The 19,481-nt window shown below is 50.5% G+C and overlaps 1 protein-coding gene across 2 annotated transcripts in view; it reads right to left on the minus strand.

Moving 5' to 3' along the window:
• The window catches only part of DSCAML1 (DS cell adhesion molecule like 1), a 289,234-nt gene that overhangs the window by 63,169 nt on the left and 206,584 nt on the right, over window positions 1-19,481 (minus strand). For both annotated transcript variants that reach the window (XM_005299759.5, XM_065569156.1), the window contains exons 12-17: window positions 13,556-13,755; window positions 12,464-12,560; window positions 11,041-11,169; window positions 7,815-7,982; window positions 6,361-6,431; window positions 4,248-4,488 (exon numbers count right to left, since the gene is read on the minus strand). In XM_005299759.5, coding sequence (XP_005299816.1) covers window positions 4,248-4,488; window positions 6,361-6,431; window positions 7,815-7,982; window positions 11,041-11,169; window positions 12,464-12,560; window positions 13,556-13,755 — 906 coding nt within the window. The remainder of the gene's footprint in view (window positions 1-4,247; window positions 4,489-6,360; window positions 6,432-7,814; window positions 7,983-11,040; window positions 11,170-12,463; window positions 12,561-13,555; window positions 13,756-19,481) is intronic.

Here is a 19,481-nt window from a genome sequence, read left to right on the forward strand (position 1 = left end):
CTCCACGCTGCTGCGCCATTCAGCATGGCGGAGGGAGGCACAGCACTGGGGGTTCAGTCTGACCAGCCCCCTGAATTCTCTCTGCTTTTGAAGTTGAGGCTCAAAACTACAGAAGGGGCCTGGCATTGGGTAAACAGAGCAGGAAGAGGTACCAGTGCTTTGTCCATATTGCTTTGTATTAATCACCCGGGGGAGGGCTTGGGGTGTGCCACACCCACGCCATTCATTTCACATCTCCGCTGCCTCTGCTCTCATGAAGTCCTGCCCCTTCCTGAACATTGTCAGGAGTCAAGAGAAGAGCTGGAGATGGCAGGGGGCAAAGTGGATTGCCAGGCGGACCTGTGAAATACCCCCAGACACAGGGCCAAAGCAGCTTCCGTTTGACCCAGGGAACTCTCATGGGACTCCTGAGAAGTTACATAATCCCACTCCAGGATTGTGGTCTCTGCTCAGCTACAAGTCAAACCACTCCCAGGTGCTTTCCCAGATGCTGTTCTGGATGGTAGCACTGGAAACACACCTGGCAGAAAGGGGATCCGAGCCGGGCTGGGAACTCTGCGTATACCAGAACACAAGTAGTGCTGCAGAACCAGTAGGGTGCCCAAGGTCAACACTGTGTGAAGGACACCCTAGAAATGTGTTGCTCTGCAGCGGCACATCTATCCACCAGGGAGATGCAGAACTGACCCAGCCCAGAAGTTTTGCCCCAACCTTCAGTCCACCAAAAATTCTTTGCCAGCACAACTGGGTGAAACTTCACAGCTTCTTCAAAACCAGCTAGAGCCCCGTAATCCAGGAAGCAGGAAGAATGTCTACACTGCACTTAGAACAAAGGGAAAAAACAGGAGCGCTAGCTCGATGCAAGGTAATTAGATCCCATTGCCCCATAAGAGGTAACTCTAATTTTTATGAGCATTTAAATGATAATACATCATCCTAACGATCCTCTTTGAAAATGATTATTGTTTCATATTACTTAGGTGTAAAAATATAAGCACCATGTAATTAGGGACTGAGTGTAATAAACTAATACAGAGAGTCCGTTTGAACAAAATGAAGGCAATATAATTATGGAAAAGACACTATTGCTAAAACAGGGGCCCTTGAATACCCCAGGAGGAGTGCTAATAGAGCCAGGAAATGATCCTGCTTTGACAGGCTAATGAGAGCCTTAATTAAGTATGAAAAACTGCTGAGCAAATGCAGTGTGAAACTTTTTTTTTTTGTTTTTAAAATGACTCCGAGGCCAACCACGATCTCTCCCCAATGGAAACATCTAAGGCACTTTGTAAAACAACCCTGCAAGGAGCAGGTGGAGCAGCTGCCAGAGCTCACAGGCTGGCCCCCTCCAGCTGCCACCTGCAGCTTCCAGGGCACGTTCAGCCACTGGAAAAGGCTGGAAGCTGAGCACGTGCCTGGCAGGGCAGCACAGGCTGGGGCAGCCCCAAATACCCAATCAGGCTTAGCACTTACATAGCACCTTTCCGCCAGAGACCTCGCCGCCCTTGACACGGGAGGGCAAGGACAGCTAGTCCCACTTTACTGACATGACCACTCTGGTGCAGGTCACACAGCAGGTCACTAACGGAGCCAGGCACAGAACCCCACCTCCCCACTGCGGTACTGCGGCGCCCACGCCCCCTTGCTCCCAGATGGAATTTATGAAGCTCTCCTATTGTTTGGGCAGAGGGAGTGTGTGTCTTGCGGTGAGAACAAGGGTGCATCGACCAGGGCTCTATTCCCAACTCTGCCAATAGCAAACCATGTGTGATCCTGAACAAGTCACTTGAGCTCTGTGCCAGAGCTCACCTGTCAGCCAAATGGGCATAATATCTACCTACCCAGCAAGGCTGCATGAAGCTTAATTAGCACCCCCGAAGTGCTCTGAGCTCTTCAGAGGACAGGTGCCACTAGACATGCAGGGCAGGACTGCAGTGCATATGATTGTGTCCCCCTTGCCCACTGAGCTCCCTGCCTGGGCTGGGAGCCTGCACACGGTTTCATGCACCACCTGCCAGCAAGACCCTCCATACTAAGCTCTTTCTTTTTTAAATAGAACCTTCTTCTGTTTAATTCCCTCCTCCCCGCCTTTTGCTTTCTTGTGATTGTCGTTTAAGTGCTCCCTGCCTCAGCCATGGCAGAGGGAAGATAGGGGCTGCTAGCAAAACAGGAACCGTGCCATGAGCATGAAAGAGGAGATGCAACCATGAAATTTTAAACACAAGATGAAATAAATGCCAGCCTGAAGGACAAACTCGGAGCACAGAGCTGCGGGCATGGTGCTGCGGAAGAGGGGTCCCCAGTCACCTCTGATACTCTGACATACTTCCAGCTCATGCAAATGAGTTGAGACACAAAGACGGTAAGTATTTATCATAAGAAAATGAATCGGTTCCTTTATTAAGAGCTAGTCCCCTGAATTCACATGGCTGTTTTCGCAGCATTCAGCTGTATGCGCATGGCTGTTAGCGTTTTCCAGGCTCCGAAGTTTGCTTAATAGAAAATTACTCCAATTCAGCTGGAGTCTGGTCTGCGGCAGCCATTTGAACAGGACGACAGATTCACGTACCACCACCTGGCACTGCCACAGCCCCTCCCCTCCAAGGGCCTTGGCGCATTCTGCAGATATTAGCACAGCTACAACAAGGCGAGCAGCGTCAGCCCGTTCCACAGATGGGGAAGCTACATCACAGAGGCAATGGGTCAGATTTTCCCATGTGGGTTCCTAGCGTTAGACATACGGGGCCTGATTTTGAGAGGTGGTGAACACTCGCTATGCCAGCGGAAGTCAATTGGAGCTGTGGGTGTGCAGTACCCCGACAACCAGGCCGTTTGTATGTCAAGCTAGGAACCCAGAATCAGAGCCCACTTTGGAAAAATCTGACCCAGATTTGAGGCACCCAAAATTTGGCCCTATCTGACCCAGTGAAACACAAGGGAGATGGGTAAGTCACTTCAGCTGCGATTTGCAAAGGGGCCCAGCAGAGTTCACGCAGAAGCCAGGAGTTCTGAGACCACTAGACCACACCCTCCCTCTGCAGGGCAAGTGGGGTGGGGAAAGGGTTTGACCCAGTTTAAGTGACTAAAGAGCATTGGTACCTGGCAAAGAACATTAGAGGGCACAGTCAGATATTTCAGCGGAGATGCACCTGCATCAGCTCCTAGGCTCTATCAGAGATGGTTCAAGGCGTGGGGAATTTGCTACTTCCCTGCTACTCTCAGATCTCTCTGCTGCTGGAGACTCGGCTAATATAGGAGGAAGATCAGCAAAGTAAGCAGATCCTTTCCATGAAGTGTCATGCACCTCAGAAATGAGACACTGAGGGAAGGTGCAGAGGCTTTTCCCATCCTGGGTTTGAATTACTGGGGCAGGAAACTCAAGCCATTTCCCCCCTATGCAGGTAGTTTGAAATACACCAGAGTGGCAGGGGCTCTGCCAATAATGGCCTGGTAATACTGAATGAGGGAATAGCTCCTGCAGGATTAGTGGGCTCTCCATTCACTTAAGAATGATCAGGGATGTGTAAATCCACCCTGACATCCCTTTAATTAGACTACAAATCCAGTGTAATTTGGGTCCCCGCACACTGACTCAGGTCTTTTTGTTCTTGGGAAAAAATAATATTATATATATAAAAAATCAAAACCATGTGATATAATGAAAGCCAGCCTCCCTGTCCATCATGCAGGGAAAAAAATCACAGATGCTCTGCCCCTTACCAGAAGGGGGCAGAGCCCAAAAGCGTTTTCTGTGCTGGCCATGGATGAAAAGTGGGCAGAGGGGTCAGGCAGCTGTAAATTGCTTTCTACGCAACACACAGGAAATCACCAAGATGTTATTTCATAGAGGGAAGGGCTGACAGATGGAGCCAGAACGAGAGGCAGAGACACTGCTGCCCACCTGCTAGATACGCTCTAGGGCCTTGCCTCTACTGAGTTTCAGCCATGGGTGACCAGCTCCCTGGACTGGGGAAGACAGTCCAGAGTTGCTAGTTATACCATTGCTGTTTGCTATGCTTGAAAGCAGGGTGCAAATCGTCTACACTAGGGGTTTGCATGATGCTAGACAGAGGGTGCAAATCCCCTGTGTTGACAAGGTCTACCCCACCTCGAGTTTTGCTGCTGCTGCCCCAGACTAATCAGGCTGCACCAGAGACCTGGAGAACAAACACCCTCAGAATGGCTGGAGGCCCTTCCAGCTGTCTCTGTGCCCTTGTCTGTATGCCCGGGCATCTCGGTATGCTTACCGTCCTCGAGCGTGGTGGCATTGATCTCACTGGAGGAGGGCCCCGTCCCTGCACGGTTGAACGCCTGCACCACGACCCCATACTGTGCAAACTTCTTCAGGTTGTCCAAAGTGTAGACCTCACTGTCCCCCGTGGCCTTCATCTCCACAATGCTGTATTGCCCGTTGCTGCCGGGGCTGTTTTCCCGGTAGCCAATCTGGTAGCCACGGATCACCCCATTCTGGAGTTCTTTCTTTGGGGCCTGCAGAAGCGGAGATACAAATGGAGCAGGGTCACAGGATGGGCAGTATCCACCCCTACCTCATCAGCCCATCAATGCTCCCCCAGCACTGCCGGGGACAACACGCAGCAAAACGGGAGGTCTTAGTGACCTGAAGCAGCGTGCCCATGTGCACTGAGCCCATGTGTTCTAATTGCAGCTCTGCTCAGAGCTCGGGCAAATACTTCATGTGCTTTATTCACCCCTGGGGCTGATCCTACTGACCCCAGTTCACAAGGGGAGAGAGCCTGTGAGACTGTCTCTGAATGCGTATGGTGCTTTGGAAATAGAAATTGCTGGTTAAATACCAGGAGTTTTATTAGTGGTCTACAAAGCCCTTTGCAACTCAGCTCTCCCCACTTCTCCTGCCCAGCCAGGGCAGGTCTTCCATTGTTCCCTAGGTCCATGCTGGACTGGGATGAAGACCAGACTCTCTCAGCTGTGGGGAAGGGCCTCCTACTCCCTCTCTGACTCTCTTTAGGGCACACTTGGGTGCATTCATCTGAACTGGCCCATCCTGGCTGTTTGGGGCCCTTCCTAGTTTGTGTTTCTTTGCTGTTTGTGTGTAATCTCATTCTGCATCCTTCGTGCCAGGGGGCGCGGCTTCTTTTGAATAGCGAGTGGCTCATCTTACAGGCGACGAGGTTTTGCTCCTGGGCCCTATCCTTTGGTTTTCAGTCTGACCGGATCTTGGTTGGTTGATTTTTTAAAATACTCTTGCGTTTTGGCTTCTACGAGGCAGCGCTCAGATGCTGATAATCAAATAGTAACAAAACCAGAGCCATTCAGAGCCTGGCAGAGGGGCTGACAACTGGATGCTGATTGGCTGATGAGGAAGTAACGATTTACAACACCTGGTCAGGGCTAGGACTCAAGTCGGATGATCTGATTAGGAGGGGGGGGGGGAAGAGGCTGACAGCCTTAAAAATGCACGAAGCCAGGTTTAAATCAATTTTAACAATATTTCTCTGAAGCATTAAGAAATCAATAGGGCTGATTGCAAATTTATGTTATAAAGCCACAGCAATCCATCTCACTGAAATACTCTTAAAACCAAGTGACTTATTTTTCAAGTGAATCTTATTTTTCATTAATCTGTTTTTCAATGCTAAAGGGGAGGGGAGGAATAGAAGATGGAGCCCTAAATTTATTGACTTGCTGGTTCATTCTGAAGTCCTAACTTTATAATCAATTTTATTTTTCCAATGCGGCTTCTGAAAAATAAATCTGATTCTAAATTTTATTGATCTTTGCGCAAGCATTTTGTAGCCAAGTGTCTTGATTTTTACATATTTATCCTTTCCACCCTGCCTGGATATCCTGTAAGATAACAAGCATCTTATAAAACATGATTAGGAAGGGCCTCATGTGACGCAACTGGGGAATTCATCTAGCCCTGAAGTTTTCATGCTGTCTAGTGAATTTTACTTGGGCCTGGGCATCCTGGTGATAGGTGACGATCTAAGACATTCTGAGTCACAGGAGCAGGGCTGCTGTTTAGGATTGTGATCCTAGATATTCTTGCCCCTAAAACCAGCTTCCTTACATCACTGCCATAATGAAACAACTATCACCTTTAGCACATTTCATCTAACAATCTCAAAGCGCTTTATGGCCACTAACTGACTAAGCCTCCTTGTGAAATATGTGAGCATTATATTTCCATTTCAGATGGGGAAAGTGAGGCACAGAGAAACGAAGTGACTTGCCCAAGGCACCAGTAGCTCTAATGTGCCATCCAGGGTGTGGTACAGGCAATGGGCCTGCCGCCTTATATCACTGCCATTAGGGGTATCACCATGCCAACAGAACTCCACACATAGCAATCCCCTCTCTCCCCCCCAAACAATGTACCTTCCAGGTGACCTGGATGCTCTGCGATGTCATTGGCTGCAAGGTGACATCCATTGGGGGCCCATCCGGAGCTGTGGTTAAACAGATCAAACAGAGTCATGTTTACAAGCTGCAGAGAAAGGAGTCCCTTGTAGTAAAACTTGCTTTAAAGAAACAACTCTCCAGTGGGGCAACCATCACAGGGAAAAGCCAACAACAGAGGGCTAGAGAAAAATAAATGCACGTGGGTACTATCACCTGAGTCCCTCCCGCCTTCTCTATTCTTGAAATAAACTGTGCTTTAAATAAAAGCTTTTTCATCCTTCCCAGTTCAGCTCTCATTTCCCACTGACTAATGCAGCACTGCTGAGTGCACAAGGGGCGGTTAAAGTGATGAATGTAGCCATTCTAGAGAGAGGACATCACGCAGAGAGAGAGCGCACTCCCCATCTCAGACTTGGAGAACGTTATCCAACATGCCAGCTGTATTGCTCCTCCAATACACGTTTGGCTGGGCCCACGTGCAGGTCCTAGCCAGATTGGAAATCAATCCCCTTGTGAGTGTTTGAGAAGAGGACTTGGTTCCTTACAGGGGTTCGCACACACAGTGAGATGAGCAAAGGTGAAACACACGCACATAAAAACGGCTGTGATTTAACAGCACAGATTTCATGCTCTGCTCAGAAATCTCTCTAAAAACTTCAGCTGAGGAATCTTGGTTCCCAGAGGCTGGCCGGTCAGTCAGTGTACACGGGTGCATTCCTGCACATCTACAGAATTGTGCCGGGGTCAAATCCTGCTGAATCTCCGCGGGTGCTGCCCGGAACATGCAGAACTTGAGAGTGACTAGCCGAGCTAGCTGCCCAGGCTGGAACATTTCTTTGCTGACGGAGACGCGTTCACTGCTGACTTGTGGGCAGGCAGGCTGCACCACGCCAGGGTTGTGCAGTGCCGAACTATGTGCTGAAGGTAATGACAAAGGGGGAGGCCTGAGCAGGTCATTTCCCAAGTCCTGTGGCGTGCGGTAGTATGAACACAGGCCAGGACAAGGAGCAACCCCCATCAGCTCCCTTAGTCCCGAGTCGCTTGGTCAGGACCACGGAAAGCTCCCGGCTCCTCACTGCCAATAGGAAGACTATTCTCAGCACCAAGGGCAGTTCCTGTGGCCTGGACACAACTCATCAGTTGCCTGTTAATTGGCGCAGCGAAAGCCGGGACACGGTGTCCCAGGCAGGGCAGCGATCCACTCCTGCCTGCGCATGGCCTCTCCCACACACAGAGCCTCGGACTTTTCCCATCCAGCACCACCGGCTCAATTCTGCATCCAACTTAATTTGTCTTTCCCGGTAACTCCCTCTCCCTGTCACCTCCCCGAACAAATGAGCACCCAGAGTGCGGGGAAAGGCCTGTATAGCCAGAGAAAGGAGTGCAGGAGGCATGCACCGAGCAGAGGAAAATGCATGAGCGAGAAGCACCTGCTTCCTCAGTGCTGATGGTGAGCTCCTTGCTTGGCTCGCTGCGCCCGATCTTGTTGAAGGAGTACATGCGGATGCTGTACACGGAGGCTGGGTGCAGGTCCACTATATTAGCCTGGTTAATGGTGGGAGAGATGTTGCGGGTAGATTGCTTAAAATCCCAGGAATCTGGAAAAAAAATAACACAGTGAAAGAGGACAGGGATCCTACGAAGAGTCCTGGAGTTAATGGCTCTGCAGAGGCTCTGTCAGCCCCACAGGCTAGAATGCCAGTTCATTTCGGTAGGATCCCAATAACACAATGCCCCAGAACTTGCATCTGCCTGTCTCACACACCACCACGTCTTCCTGTCTCATGACTCCCTTCTCACTGACCCACAAACGTGCCAACTCCTCAGTGCCCGGACACATTTATGCCACCCACGCAGGGCAGAGCATCTGGAACCTTCTGTAAACAGCAGGGAGTGCTGAAGATGGAGAAGGAGCAGTGCTTGGCAATGCCAGGACGTGCATGAACCTGCTGCCAGGAGTGTGCTGACTCACGGCTGCGGGTTGCTGAAGTGTGGAGCCGATGGCTTATACAGTTCCCTCTTTTTGCACCTAATTCACCAAGGCACTGAGCACTTCCCTCCCCACTGGCCTCCAGGGGAGCTGAGGCTCTTCAGTGCTTCCAGGAATCGCCCAGTACCCTGCAAGATCAAGCCCTTAATGCCTAAAATTATCCTGATGAGGGGCTGAAGCAGTACATGGGTGAGGTGTATGGGGCTGTAAGAGAGTCCGGACGCACCCCTGCGGCGCCTCCTGCTGGTCATCCAGGGAATTAGCTCACCAGCCTCTGGAGCGCCCTCTGCAGGCTGGTGATCCGCCTTGTCCTCTGCACGGGCTCCCGTGTCCCTCCCAGGACCCCAGTGCCCCCTGGCAGGACCCACACACTAGGTCTCCCCTCCCAGGGGAACCCCCACCCACTATCCCCACCACACAAGGCGCTTTCAAGATCGGAGTGTGATGTAAACATTTCCCTGAAGCTTGACAGCCCAGTTGCAGCAGGAGAGCTACACAGGGAATGAACCGGGCTAGTTTCACTGTCCAGCCATGACTGTCATGTGCAAAAACCAAACCAACAGCATTCTCAGCGCACAAAGGGGCTTTAGATATTTAAGGCGCTGTCTGTTTCACAGGGGTTAACAGTAAAGCAGGGCAGGAAAACATTTCCCCAAGATCATGAACACAATAAAAAAGCATAAACCACGTGCACAGGTCAGCAGTACCGTCCACATGTGCTGTACCAGGACAGAGTCCCATTGCACATGTCACACATACAATTAATCTTCCCCATTCCCACTAATAAAACCCAGAGGGGGCCAGATTTTCATTTACATTCTGGTCTATTTTCTGTGTTCTGGCAGGGTAAAGGGGCCTTGCAATGAACCAGACTTTGCTCACTGCCCCAGAGGTGTACATAGAAATCAGGCCTGATCAACTCTTCACTTGCAGAGACCTCAGAAAGGAAGCCATTCGGGAGAGGAATGCGGTGGGGGTTAGGGTTACACTGCTCTACAAAGACTGTTTAACATGGCCGCTATGCACGCAGCTTCAGGTTTGGCATCACCACAGACATGCTGCCCAAACGTGCCAGGCAGAGGCACCAACGTGAACTGGGGAACTCAGCTGAAGAAATTAACAAAATTCCTCCTGGCAGCACTGTTCACTACAGGGCATTAACCCAGGCTGGATCACAGCAAGGGGGCGAAAATGGGATCTCTGGTGGCAAAGGGCATTTTCCAGCCATGCTTCCCAGGCAATGGGCCCTGAGGGGAATTTCTGGGTCGATTCGACCCAATATTCTGCAAGGTACTGTGATGTCTCTGAAAAGTGCTTTTTCCCATTAGCTCGGACAGCCAGGCCCGGGATGACTAGTTTATTGTTTACTTATGGCCTTTGTTTATCTGGTTCCCACGTTTCGAGATGCCAGATTTTTCCCTCCTTGCTTTTGTATAACTCCAGGTTTGGCTGTTTGCAAATATTGTCTCTTTTAACATTCCCTTTCAAACGCTCCCATCGAACACAAATTAACATAGTTCATTAATGCCGCTCTCTCCTTTCTTCATCAAAGGGACCGGGATGCAAAATATTCCCTTTAAACACCATGCAAGAATGCACAGACGAGGCCTGCATCCCCTCCCTTCCCTGGAATGGCCCCACCTGTCCTCAGGAGGTGGAGAAAGTGGCCGCAGGAGTCCCAGAAGGAGACCCCTCTCCCCGAGAAAGACTGGGGGGGGGGGGTGAGGCCTGAACACCCTCCCTGCCACTGCTGAGAATGTGGGGCTGGAGCCAGCCCAGCTCTCTCAGTGGCAGGGTGCCAGGGTCCTGGCTGGAGCAAGATGAAGTGTTTCTTCCCCTGCCCCTCTCCCATCACTGAGCTGGCGGGACCAGAGCCCCCTCTCCCAGGGCAGCCCCCGTGCACACAGGAAGCAGCTGCAGCAGCTCAGGAGTCATGTTAACCAATGCAGGTGGCTCAGTGCTTAAAAGTTTGCAGGCGCGGGCTATAAAACTCCCCTTTCAGAGCATGTCCTGATCTGCAATGACCAGCCTCCAGCTTGCTGCACTGGGAGCAGAAGACTCTACACACAACTCAGTCCTGTTCCACTATTACAGCAGGAGACAGAAAACCTACCCCGGGAATTCCCAGCAGTTCGGGTCTCACCGGCGGTACCAAGTAGAGCTGGGGGGGGGGGGGGGGGGGGAGAGACACGGACAATTTTGAGATTTTGAAATTGACCCAAAAAAATCAAAATATCAAAACTATTTGCAAACCAACCCCTTCCGTAGAATTAGCGGAAATTTTGAAATGAAAAGTAATTTTGAACCAGAAAACCGGAATTTTTCACAAAAATGTCAAAATTTAATGTTTCAACAACTTCAGAATGTTTTTTCCTCAGAAACTTTTTGAGTTGAAAAATTTGTTGTAACCAACCCTTTCCTGCAAAACGCTTTGGTGCTGTCAAATCAGCCTTTTCTGACAAAGGCCGTTTTGTTGAACTATTCCCTCTAACTCTAATGATAAGTTCTTCCTCAAGCATAGTAAACATGATCTCCTATGCTGACACACAGACTATTGTCTTCTTCTGCTGTTTTAGATTTGTACCTATGGATAACAACTCCACAGAAGCACATTTGTTTCAGTCTAGATTATACATACGTAGCAGGGGGAAAATGCAATCACCTACCAGATTTATTCTTGTATTCGATATCAAAGCCAGTGATAATGCTGTTTCCATCAAATCTCTGAGTCCAGCGCAAGTTCATGCTTCGGGCTTTCACCTCACGAATCTCCAGCTCTGGAGGGTCAGGAGGCTCTTGGAGAGAAAAAGTTGAGGCCAAGTGAATAAACCATTCCCAGCAATATGAAAACCATTTCACCCCTGATGGTGACATTCATCCCTTCCCCCACAGAGGAAGGGAGTTGGATGGTTACTTCATTTTGTTTGCAGGAACTGACTTGCATTTTAAGGCCCAATGGATTTCAGGGCAGAAGATCACAAAAGATCTTGCAGTCAGAATTTAGCTGGCAATTTTGTTGATGATGCTGAAGGCAGACCAGACCCAGCTCCCTCTCCCGTAGCTGTATCGGTTGTGCAGACTTCACACGCATTAAGCCTGGTTTGTACGAAGTGAGCGGGTATGACTCAAAGACACATGGGCAAGCTGCATGTGGAGTAAGAAGCAGACTTCTTTGTGCAGTCCCTGTCCTGAATGAACTGCACATGATCTCATACTTGGCACCTTCTCTGCAACATGCTTTCGCAGGCCATGACTCAGGAAAGCACTTGCATATGCGTTAAACACAGGCTTAAGTTCCTCTAAATGGGACTTGAGTGCATGATTGAATGCTTGCTTGAACAGGTATGCTCTCTTCATCCCCACGGGGTCAAAGATTTGTAGGCTATAAACCCACAAGGGACCACAGTGATCATCTAGTCGGACCTGCAAAGCACAGGCCACAGGACTTCTGGTATTAACACCTATTTGAACTAGAGCAGATCTTTTAGAAAAACATCTAAACGCAATTCAAAATTTTCCAGGGATGAAGAATCCACCCCAGGTGACCCAGGTTCCTCTCAGGTGTCCAGTTCTGAGCACCAAACTTTAAGAAAGAGGTGGACAAACTGGAGAGAATCCCAGAGAGAGCAACAAACATGATGAAAGGTTTAGAAAATCTCAGCTATGAGGAAAGGATAAAAAAATGGGGATGTTTGGCCTTGAGAGAAGACAACTGAGGGGGGGACCTGGGAACAGTCTTCCAATACATTAAGGGCTGTTATAAAGAGGGCAGTGATCAATTGTTCTCCATGTCCACTGATGGCAGGACAAGGAGTCATGGGCTTAATCTGCAGCAAGGGAGGTTTAAGTTAGATATTAGGAAAAACCGTCTAACTCTAAGGCTAGTTCAGGTCTGGAACAGGCTCCCAAGGCGGGTTGTGGAATCCCCGGCACTGGAGATTTTAAAGAACAGGTCAGGCAAACACTTGTCAGGGAAGGTCTAGACTTACCTGGTACTACCTTAGCACAGAGGAAGGACTAGATGGCCTCCCCCGGTCCCGTCCAGCCTCACATTTCTATGATTCTGCCTAGCAGGTGGAAAACAAGTACCTTGGACAGTGAGCTGGATCAATCCTCTATCTTCACCATAAGAATTGATCGCATGGCAGGAGAAGAAGACGGAGTCCCCCCGGTCGGCTGGTTTAAGCTGTGGATATGTAAGGGGTAAAAATGAGACCATTTCAGACTTTCGCTGCCATTGTGACAGCGAGGGCACAATATGCCTTAATGCAGGAGACGTGCTTGTTATTCGCACAGCGCTGCAACTGTACAGCCGGTGAGATACACTAAACAGAAAACACACACGCCCAATTCTCCCCTCTGTTATGCTGACAGCCGGTGGAGCTACCCAAAGTGCCCCCCATCCATGCCTTACGGAGCGTGCACTCTAAAGTCAGGTGTCTCTCCCCACCCCAAACTGAGGCCAATGTCTAGATTCCTTTTCTCCCCTCCACTTTTCTGCAGGCTCTCCAGAGCTGGCCAAACCCCAGCGACATCCACCAGGCACATTTTTGAACTTACGTTTTAGTGGATTCAAGTGCCAGCAAAATGAGCTTGCCAATCTCTAACACCACCCAGTGAAAGCCCGGCCCCAGGCCAGGAGAGAAGGGCCTGAACTACTTCTTCAGGTGTGATAACTGTGCCACCCAGGCTTCCGACACCGAGGAGCTCTCTCACACACACACACACACACACACGCACACACACACACGCACACACACACACTGCTTCTCCACTGGAGTGGGCTGGAAAGTTTCCATCTTTGTTTGGATGAATTGAGGGGAAAGATTCATTTCATTGGAAGTTTTCCCTTTTTTGACACACCCAATAATCATCTTTCGAGTTTTAATTTTTTTCAATAAAACTGAAAAATGTCTCATAAGAAATTACAACAATTTCCCCATAATTTCCCCGGGGGAGGGGGAAGGTGCTTTTTATAGAGCAGCCTGAGTAATGCCACACGTGTGCAGTCAAACTGCTCTCAGGCTGTTCCCGACACAGACGGGTCATGGAGCAGCAAACGGAAAGAGGAGGGTGACCCCTTGTGATCAGAAATGTAACCAGACCCCATTGGAGTGTGAAATGCACCAGGGCTCCACTCACGGACCTCAGCGCTGGCACATCTCACCCGAGCTCTCTCACCTTGAGCGTTGAAATGACCTCGTCACTGTTATCCTTGGTGGTGATGGCATATCTCATGTTGCGGTCGGGGTCGATGACGGTGTCGCCTTTCTCCCAGCGAATGATGATTGGCCGCTCCCCTCGGGCTGTGCAATTCAGCTCCTTCATCTGGCCCTTGATCGCGATGGTCGTGTTGGGATGGGAAGTGATCATGGCTGGGACTGAGAGGAGGGGAAGAAATGAGTAGCAGAGACTTCAGAGACACGTGCTAAGGTGTGAGGCAGAACAGACCTAGGGGAACTTAGCAAATGCACTGTTCTGACGCTCACAACTACAGCAAATCGATCTGGCCAAGGCCAAACTGGCTGCCTTCAAAGCAGATTTACTGCAGAGCGCTAAGGTCAGCGATCCCCCAGCCACCGACCATGACCCCCTGCTGCCTTCCAAAGGCTGCAATACTCGTCCCGGGTACTCTTCACTCACACACAGCCCAGCACGTCAGAGCCATGTGCAGGGTCCCCGGAGCTGCTGTGCCCACAAGAGGGGGGATCACTCCCTGCTCAGTTAGCCTGGGAAGCTCTGTGGCCAGACAGGGCACCGGCCGTGGGGCTCTAAGGCTGAAATGAGCCAGGAACAGGTCTGCATTCTGTCGCTGGCGTCACCATCCCTGTGCCCTAGACAGCAGCAGCTGATGTGGCTGGAGCTGCCAGCCCCATAGGAGCCAGCAATAATCAGATACCTAATGAACGTTGCTCTCCGGCTCTAGTAACCGACCAGGCATTAAAGAGGGGGCTGCCAGGAAGGGCGGTCTAGTGGGCAGGGCAGTGGATGGGACTCAAGAGATGTGGGTTCACTTCCCAGCTGAGCTACAGATGTCGCCATCTCATCTCTCCAGCTGTACAACGGTGAGAATACTGTCCTCCCTCCGTGGGGAGCTGCGTGGCTAAAACCCATTCCCCACGGCAAGGCGCTCAGACACGAAAGGACCTGGGTACCTGCAGTACTCAGCTAGCAGTCCTTACTCTGCACTACGTGCCCACTAAACGTGAGAGAGAACACGACATGTATTCCGTGTGTGGCCAGATTCCAGCCATGCTCCACGGGGTGAAAGGCTAGAGAATTAGGAGTTGTTAGCGAACACACACTTCTGTATTAACTGACACAGCGAAGGACTTCCGTACTATTCACAACAAACCACCACCACCACATAGGCCCATTTAATTGTGTTTTTAAGCACATTTGAACCAGTCCAAGATTTCCTTCATGCTGGGGATGCGCTGAGACACACAGGGGCTAATTGCCACTGCTGCACTCGGAGAATTAAAGACAATTCTGCCCTCCCCAGGCACATGGGCAGGGCGCACCCAACTCCCTGCTCAGCAGGCTCAAAGTTTACCCCACAAACAGCATCAGTGAGGTGGCCAAATGCCGTTTATCAGCTGCAGATACAGCCAATAGGCCATGCAGTCAGAAACAGAATCGTTTTGTTGCATTATACAGCTCAGGATCATAAAATAATGAAGCAGATAAATTTTATAATGCATAGCATTACACCAGCATATACAATAAAATGTGAAAGACAAATAACTAGGTGCAAGTTATAATGAAGAGAAAGCCTCCAGTCTGAGACACACGACTATGAATTATTGACTAAGGTTTTACACTCTCAAGGATGTGAGGAGGAATATTTTTCCATCAAAAATTTGCATAATTCACTCATATAAACCTGGGCAGAATATAGAGTACGATTTTACATCAACAAGTCAGGCTTTGCATTGCAGATGCCAGAGATTTTTTTATATCCATACGGAATATTTAAATAAAATAAGAAGAAAGGCATGCACTTCCTAGCTCCTCTTTCCCAGCTAAAAGGGGCAGCTCTCGACCGACCCCACAAGAGACCAGACTGACCCAGTAACTATGGCTTGGCTCAGCTGGCATTTCCTACAATGCATAGGGGATCAGCGATCACATGGGGGTCAGCGATCGCCCGGGGGGTCAGCGATCGCCCGGGGGGTCAGCGATCGCACGGGGGATCAGCGATCGCACGGGGGATCAGCGATCGCACGGGCACAGAGATGGAGCAGCTGCACATTCTTTCACCAGCCTCACACAGGTTACCTGGAAAAGGTGACAGCCCCAGTATGGCCTGGCCCAGGCTGGACTGAACCCATTTACTGGTGGGAGTCATTCAAGCTTCGAGGGCCAACTGTCACATTTCTGACAATCACTGGACAACAACAATGCTTTCCAGGGGCTTGGAGAGCGTACGAGTTGGCCAGGACAGGTCTTGGCCTTGGTCCCCACCCTCCTCGCACAGCCCTGGTTTCCTTTCAGCCTGAAGAGAAGACTGGAGAAGGGGTGGAGTCTCCTTGCTCTGAGTCGTGCCAGCAAAGCTGGTGACTGGGCATGACAGCTCGTGACGTGGTGGACACTGGGCTGTTGGAAGCTGAGCCGACACCAACACCATATGCAACAGGCTGCCAGGCAGTCGGAAGAAGGCTGTCCTGACCCTCTAGGACTTGCACAACCCCGCTCACTCCTGTTCCCATCTCCTTTAGTCTTCCTCCCTGCCCCCTAGCTAACCGCTGGAACTGCCCATCCTCCAGCCAGCTCTGTGCCTTCTGCCCCGCACTCCTCTCAGCCTGGAGCACACCCCCACCCTGACCCAGACATCTGTACCACAACACTCCTCTCTGCTCCAAGTCCCACTCTGGCACGTCCTCTCCCAGGTAGCTCCTAGGTCTCCCACGCAAAGAAGGGAGAACAGTTTCACACAAGATCAGATTGTAAACTCCTTCTGGCAGGGAGCCTGTGCTCCTAGGTCACTGCAAACCAGCGAACTCGCAGCCAGTGCAGTATCAATAACTAAACAGTAAAGTCCCAGTGGAGGAATAGGAGCTAACAATTCAGAGCCATGCTGGAAAGAAAATGCTGGCAAGATTTCTCTTATACCGTGGTCTCCTGAACTCCTAGTACCGCCTTCCCCGCCCCAAAAGATAACCAAGGAGAAAGTGAAAAATAAGGCTGCAGATTATAAACCAGCCTTTGTGTTCATCAAAGGTCAATGCTATAAAAGAAAACAGGGCAGCTGTGTGGCGTTGTAGAGTGAAGACAAGCTTCCGAAAGAAAGGCCAGCTTTGGCCAGCGAGCACCCAAAAACAGTGATGATGAGACCCTGGCCCCAGAGAGGCCCAAGTGGGAATCATCAGAGAAACGAACAAAGGTCCCTGCATTTCCAAGCACCTGCATCGCATTCCCCCTCTGGAGACACATGGGGCTTCCAGTCCTTCCTGCTGACAAGATGTGAGGGTGAGCAGGCAGTGTCTCTTGAGAACTCCCAACCCAGCGGCAGAGCTAGGCTGTTGGGACACGGACACACGCGCGCACGGACACACACACACACACACACTCATATAGCCATGTAATATGTTATAGGTCATTGAGGCCTGGTATGAATGACGCGTGCTTGACATGAATACGTATGTTGCAAGTTGGCAACCGAAGCAAGAACTTAAGGTCAAGAACTATTAGAACTATTTGTGCAAAAACAATCTTGTTATGTTCCGAGAAAAATACGAAGAATCAGCAGAAAAGGAAACAACACCAGCTGGACTGATATAAAATTGTATAAGAATAGGAGGAAATGGCATGCCTTGGATCGTGGCGGCCTGCCCAGGATTGTCTCTCGAATTGTGTGGGTAGAAAGCTTAGTAAACAATGGCAGGGGAGAGATAGCTCAGTGGTTTGAGCATTGGCCTGCTAAACCCAGGGTTGTGAGTTCAATTCTTGAGGGGGCCATTTAGGGAACTGGGGTAAAAATCTGTCTGGGGATTGGTTCTGCTTTGAGCAGGGGGTTGGACTAGATGACCTCCTGAGGTCCCTTCCAATCCTGATATTCTATGAAACAAAGGCAAAGAACCGACGATGAGACGGAATGGACTATAACTGGCTGCCTACGATTTCTGCAAATCTGAGTTGTTTATTGATCCAGAGCCCTGTGTGGATATAGATGTGGTTTTCGCCAGCTCCCTGCATCTTATGATCGAAAGGAATCTCGACTGGCCATCGGGACCATTCTGACCTTTGGACTCTGGTATAGTATGTTTGGGGTACGAATGTGGAGTGAGTAAGGTTTGTTTTGTGAGTATTAGAGTATTATATACCAGCGCTGTGTCCAGTATCTGGTTGCTCCCCATCCCGTAGAGAGACCTCTATTGTGGGTCTAACAAGGGAACCCGGCCTCTGGGAGAAATGAGCTGATTGCACTAATTACTGGGAAGGGGAAGCCAGCCAGCTTCTTGGCAATAACCTGGAAAACAGGGGCCGAAGCCTTCCCCCTCTGGGCATCTGCACACTGCTGGGGGGTGGGGCACGCAGTCCCTGCCCTTCCCCTGGCCTGGCCTGCTTTCAGCACCTCCAAATCTTTTATTTGGTCTCGATCAGGCACAGAACTAAGAATGCAAATCTGCAGGGGAGTCCAGCTCGCTGGCCTGTGTCCTTTGTATATTTCACACTCGCTGGATATTGCAATTGGCTACAGAAAGTGATGGCCATTTCAGAGAGACTGAACAATAAAGTGGAACTGCTGGCAGGCCTCCCACTACGATAAAGCCTTCCAAATAATGAGCCTTCGAGAATACTTAGAGTCCAGTTAATAAAATACTCTCGGCCCCGCCACACTCCAGGTGCTTGTGCACCCACAGCTGGTGCCCAGGTTCCATTCCCAGCACGAGACGAACAGCTTGGTGCCCGACTCTCCAGGCCACATTCCATTTGCAGTAAAAGTACAAGAATCCTGGCCGAGGAAACGTACTGACCAATCAGCCCCGGTTGTGTGTGGTCCCCCTCCCCATCGTCATGTGCTGCGATGGCTCCTACCTAACGTGCCCCTTCCTGCTACGAGGGTTGGCATGACTGTAGTAAACATCATTCACCCGCCTCGCAAGCACAAACACACTGAAAACAAAACACCGCAGAGCCCCCGACACAGACCGAGGCTGCAGTTAATCTAGCTTTAGGAAAATAAATTTGGCTTTCACTAAAAAAGTCATTATTTATCCAGCGAGCGAGGAAGGCTGCACCTTCGCAGTCCCCAAAGTGGTATATACCATGCAGGAAAAACAGGCTTGGGGGGGCGGGTGGGGGCTGGATAAGCAGGGGAAAAAATGTAATGCATAAACAAACAGCACTGCTGAGTCCCGCAGTAATATATGATAATGACAATCCGCAAAGGCAACACACACTGTTATAATGGGACACAAGAGAGTTTAATGAGCTACGACTTCTCGGCTTTCTGTGGCAATGTAATTCAATTAACAGCTACAGAAACCTTTCCTCTCTGGCTGCGTGTGCTAGTGGGGTGTGGAGCAGGCAAATCAGATTTGGGGGAGTGGGCATGGAGGGGCGGGGGCTGTGTCTGACGGCTGGCAAGGACGTCTCTGCCTTGTGACAAGTCTTCAAAGCACCCTGTAAAAATTCCGCCTGGGGCCCGCCCCCGAGGGGAGCCGTGGCCACACAAAACTTTACACATGAATGGCGTGAGCCTCGCAGTGTGACTCCGAAGGCGCATGGCAGAGGAAATGCTGGGGGGGGAGGGAGGAGGGGATGGTAAGCAACTGAGGAAGGGGAGGACAGCTTCCCAAGCACTAGGGAACCTGCGAGTCACCACAGGACACAGAAGCCAAGCAGGGGACACAGGAGAGAGCTCAGAGACGGGTGCAGGAGCTCTCCTCCCTGGGTCGCTGTTCCCTACCTTGGGAGGGCTCCCAGCACCTTAGTGCAGTTAACTGCTGGCCGTGTGGCGACTGCAGAAAGGACAAAGGGTCACGGCAGGTGTGTTACGTGGGGGAGGGCGGATGGCCGGACTAGTGACTAAAGCACAGGGCTGGGAGGGCTGCAGTCTGACATTGATGTCCTGTGTGACCTTGGGCGGGTCTGTGCTCCA

The sequence above is a fragment of the Chrysemys picta genome, chromosome 16, assembly GCF_011386835.1.
Source record: "Chrysemys picta bellii isolate R12L10 chromosome 16, ASM1138683v2, whole genome shotgun sequence".
NCBI classification, from domain to species: domain Eukaryota; kingdom Metazoa; phylum Chordata; order Testudines; family Emydidae; genus Chrysemys; species Chrysemys picta.